Source organism: Gymnogyps californianus, chromosome 10 (assembly GCF_018139145.2).
Source record: "Gymnogyps californianus isolate 813 chromosome 10, ASM1813914v2, whole genome shotgun sequence".
NCBI lineage: Eukaryota > Metazoa > Chordata > Aves > Accipitriformes > Cathartidae > Gymnogyps > Gymnogyps californianus.
The window spans coordinates 4,905,854-4,910,353 of NC_059480.1; the positions used below are offsets into that span (position 1 = coordinate 4,905,854).

The following is a 4,500-nucleotide window of genomic DNA, read 5'->3' on the forward strand; positions in this document are numbered from 1 at the left end:
ACTTACCTTTTACATCACTTGTAATGTTAGTAGGTTATGAACTCAAATAAAGAAGTGAACTACTTCCAGGGTTCCAGTTCCAAGTTGCAATCTTTCATCTTAATTTGGAGCAGTACGAGGAGGAGGTATGGTTTTTCAATGTAAATAGGAGTGTTTTTCCGGGAATGGTTTGCAAATGTAAATGGGTTTCTACAGAAAATGCTGTTATGTGGAATCCTGCGGCATGAAGGTTTTCTGCACGCTGAGAAGCCTGGTAAAATTTAACCAGAGAGTGCAGTGTATCCTGACAATCAAGAGCAACTGTTTCTATCTCAGCTGACTCAAAAATGCGGAACTGATATGCTGTAGCTGACTGCAAGTTAATACGCCTCACAGTTAGAAATGTATGGTGTTTTCATTAATGTTTAGCTTCCTACTTTTGTTTAGCAGCTTTAGCTTTTGACAGGAAATAAACTTTATTCCACAGACTGACTGAAAGAGATTTTTTGATGAGTGGTATCCTGGCCATTAACAAGGATATAGTCTATATACTGTGGGCTTGAAGTCTCATGTTATACTGAAATTCGTATTATGTATGATAGTCAAGATTTAGAAAAGCTACAAAAAATTCCCTAACAACTGCTCACCTCCAAATCTGCAGATGTGCAACAAATTTCTTGTTGGTTGTAATGCAAATACCAAAGATAAATGATACAGAATGAACCAAACACAGCTGGGAGTGGAGAAAGCATCTGGTGCAAAAATGCCTTGTGATAACTAAGAAGATGATAGCCCTAATTTTTTATTGTTATTTCTATGTTTTCAGCTTTTAAAATAATCCTATTTTAACTTTGAGCAATCTTTAACTTTGGGAACTTCTACTGCATCTGAATTGTCTAATTAATGTAATTCCCCAGTGGCTTTATTCTCCGTCATTGTTCCATCATTAGAATTTCTGCCTTAAACTACTCCACTGCTGGGAGCATATGTTTGCCTTGTGTGAGCACTAGGGCAGATGACGATGAGCTAACTTTACTTCGTATTGATGCTTTGAGCAACGTGGAATGGAATTTCACACTGCAGGTTCACAGGTTTCATAACTTGTCCCTTTTAAATTACAAATGTATTAATACAGTTTGACAAAATATCTTGGTATTTCTCTTTACTTAATGTCTTATGATAAACATAATTGTAGTCTGATTTAGAAGTTTCGTACAGCTTCCTTGATATCCCAATAGATAATTTCACAGGACAACCTGCAAGCAGTCTTAGCAGAAATGGTTTAGCCGTGTTGCTTGCATGCAGATACAGCTGACTTGTAAACTGACACATTAAGGCATGAATTGGGCACTGATAGCTCTAGTTAGGCTTAGTAAGTAAAGCTAAAAGGAGTTAGGATTACTTTTAGATTGCCAGTGTCATCTTCTTCCCTCCACTATCAACTATTGTTTTTAAAATCATTCCTTTGGTATTTTGGAGACTAATTTCAAAAGCTGAAAAGGCACTTCTTAACTTGCATGGTGGGAGCTGAACTCCTTACCATCATCTATATATTCTGTCTTCTGGATTTACTGGTAATTTTGTGATGGTATTTTGGTCTAGTTGAACATAAGGAAAACGCAGAACTCGGGCCGAGACTAAGCAGTTCCAGTGTTGGTTTCCACCAAAGGTTGTGTCAGCTCATCAACATGAATTATGATCCAGTAGGTGAGATGACAGAAACTCAGAACTTCCTTGGTCTGGCATCAGGTCTTCTAGTGACGTCACTGGGAAGTTTAATTAAAAACCAAGAGTAAAATCCCTATGTAATAACTCATTCATTTGTTCAATACGTTGTTATCGTATTCAGTGTCATTCAGGGGAAAATAAATGCTGAAGATACCATGCCTTTCTCTGGTTTGCTTACATTCCTTCCAACCATTTTGTGTTTCTGCTCTTTCTCCCTGCTTATCTGCCCCTTTCCCATGCACCTTCAATGGTAATGCTCTGAATGAACCATCAGCTCAGTTTGGGGAGTAAGGCATTTCACGGATAGGCGATATATGAAGTGATTATTTATTTTTTTTTTAAATCTGTAGCAAGCCACCTAACTCTAAAACATCTTCATACATTGCTATTTTTAAGTCCTTTGCTCAGCAGATCAGACTGCTTTGGTATCTGCAAATCTTCTTCATATCTCTGCAGCTGAGACCAAAATCCTGCATTGGGTTCTGCTACTGGTCTGGCAGTCTTCACAGTCTAGGAAAAAGGAGAGACATTGTAGAAGCAAGGGCAGGTATCATGCAAACAGATTTTTTCCTCATAGACTTTTGAGAAGGTTTACTTTGGTTTTGCTTTGGCTACGGAATAATAAACAGATATTTTGGTGAGCTGACCTCACTCTGTGCTTGCTAAGACCTCCTGGCATGTTGTCTCTGTTACAGAATGGATTCATGGGTAAGACATGAAAAGGAGCTGTTGAATTTGCTGGAAATGTGAATGTCTCTCACAAAGTGTGGTGGCATTGCTCATGTTTAAGATAGTGTGAAACTTGGTCACGTATCTGCACGGCTCTGTCTAGTACTGAGCAGAACAGTTGACTAAATTAGAGACTTTAGTGATACACCTACCAAATGGGTGAAGACTAAAAGACCGTAGAGCACGAGTCATGTGTTGGACGGGCTTCCTAATAAAGCTGAGATGCTATTACTCGTAGCTAGCTAGGCCCTGGCTATTTAGCAGACCTAACAGATGATGTTTCTTTGCTGTGTTGAGCTGTCACACAGGTGATCGGAGCAAATCCTGCAAAACAACTTCTGCACACACTCGCATCCATTTCACTCATTTTCTTCGTGTCTCTGTCTTTTACTTCACTTACCATGACTAAGCAAACGATAGGGAAAAATGTTCACAAAACAACCAACTTTGCGTATTTGCTACCAGTGCTTAAAGCCTATTTGCATTTGTAATTATATTTGTCCCAGAAACCTCACATTGAAAGCTCATTTGTCCAAGCTGGGGGTGAAAAAACTTACAGTGGAATTTTTATTCAAATGTTGAATATCTATGTAACTGCTAATAAACAGGTGAGAGCACCAAAATAATTCTATGAGCAATCATCGTTACTCATAATAAGCATTGTATTTCTTATCCAAAAGATGTCTAAATATAAATCTGGGTATAAGAACAATACCTCAAAGGCATCCTTGAGTGGGAGCTTTCGGTGTTTCATCAGATAAGCAGTGCAAATGGCAGCTGATCGGCTGCGGCCATTTTTACAGTAAACCAAGCACTTCCCACCGCTCTTCACAGCCTCTTCGATAGCATCACTGCACTGCTCAAAATACCGATACAGGTCTTCAGCCGGATCATCGAACACAGGTACGCGCATGCCCCGGACCTGCTGGAGGCCGGGGAACGGCTGCTGCCTGGTGACATTAACGCAGAAGGTGACTCCCTCTCGCGTGAGCAGGTCCTCGTTGCGGGCTGCCCCGGCGTTGCTGATGAGCAGCGAGGCGGTGACCTTGCAGAGCTGGAGCATCGGCAGCCAAGGCCCCAGTGTCACTGCCGCCACCGCCACCGCCACCACCCCGCTGCAGAGCTCCCAGATCGCCGCCTCCGCGTGGCATTCGAGCCGCGGCACGGCCCCGGTGCGGCGGGATGCCGGGGGGGATCGGGGTGCGGGTTGCTCCCCCCAGCAACGCGTACAGGCTGCGCTGCCCTGCAGCCGGCTGGGCTGTGCTATATTTATCCCCTCTGTACAGCCTTGGTGTGAAGGCTTTGGGCAGGTCCTAGTGCCTGCTGGATCCTGAGAGCTGCATTTAAAAAGCTAAAAATACTTCCCGAGCCCACAGATCACGTGTAAAACAATTGGATTTGTACCGTCCCTATCCCTAAAGCAGCTTCTTACAAGAAGCTAAACCCCCCGTCTTCCTCACGGGAAGGCTGCTGCTGGGATCAGCACTGGTGCAATATTGGTGCGATGATGCAATATTGATCTGATCACCTCCGGCTCACCACCAGCTCATCCAGTTGCCCCTCACCTACAACAAAAGCGTCTTTTGAGTACCCAGAAAATTATTTACTAGGCTAGTTAGATACAGTAGTGCTAATCTTTCTGGACTTCAGTAACATTGCTGGTGCGGTGCCAGGGCAGCGAGTATCTTACGCATGAGTGTGCGGACGCGCGTTCGAGCTGTGAAGGACGGGCGGGGATAGGGCCAAGGGCCCGGCCAGTGGAACGCCACATCAGCCGGTGCCGGGCGGGTGCTGCAGGGCGCTACGTGGGTACCAGCCGCTTCCTGGCAGACTGAGCGTGTGGCTGAGCTTCTTGAACACTTTTCTTTCAGGCCGTGATGCAAAATGGAGTCTGTGACTGATGTTTGCTGCTGACACAAAGATGAACCTGGGCTACCACAGCGGCAGGGCATGGACCAATAGGACTGGTGCGAAACGCAATGCCAGCCAGTAAGGAATCAGCCGTGAGGGACGAGGATGAGCTTTTATTCCACCATGGAAGGAGGGGAAGCTGACCTGCCGCAC

General features: G+C 44.1%; 1 protein-coding gene across 1 annotated transcript; it reads right to left on the reverse strand.

The window, feature by feature from the left end:
- Positions 1–2,022: 2,022 nt before the first annotated feature.
- DUSP28 (dual specificity phosphatase 28) lies at positions 2,023–3,519 on the reverse strand. Its single transcript, XM_050902680.1, has 2 exons — positions 3,152–3,519; positions 2,023–2,217 (listed from the first exon to the last, which is right to left on the reverse strand). Exons 1-2 carry the CDS (start codon positions 3,497–3,499, stop codon positions 2,083–2,085), a joined length of 483 nt encoding a protein of 160 aa, XP_050758637.1. The 5' UTR covers positions 3,500–3,519; the 3' UTR covers positions 2,023–2,082.
- Positions 3,520–4,500: the final 981 nt, after the last annotated feature.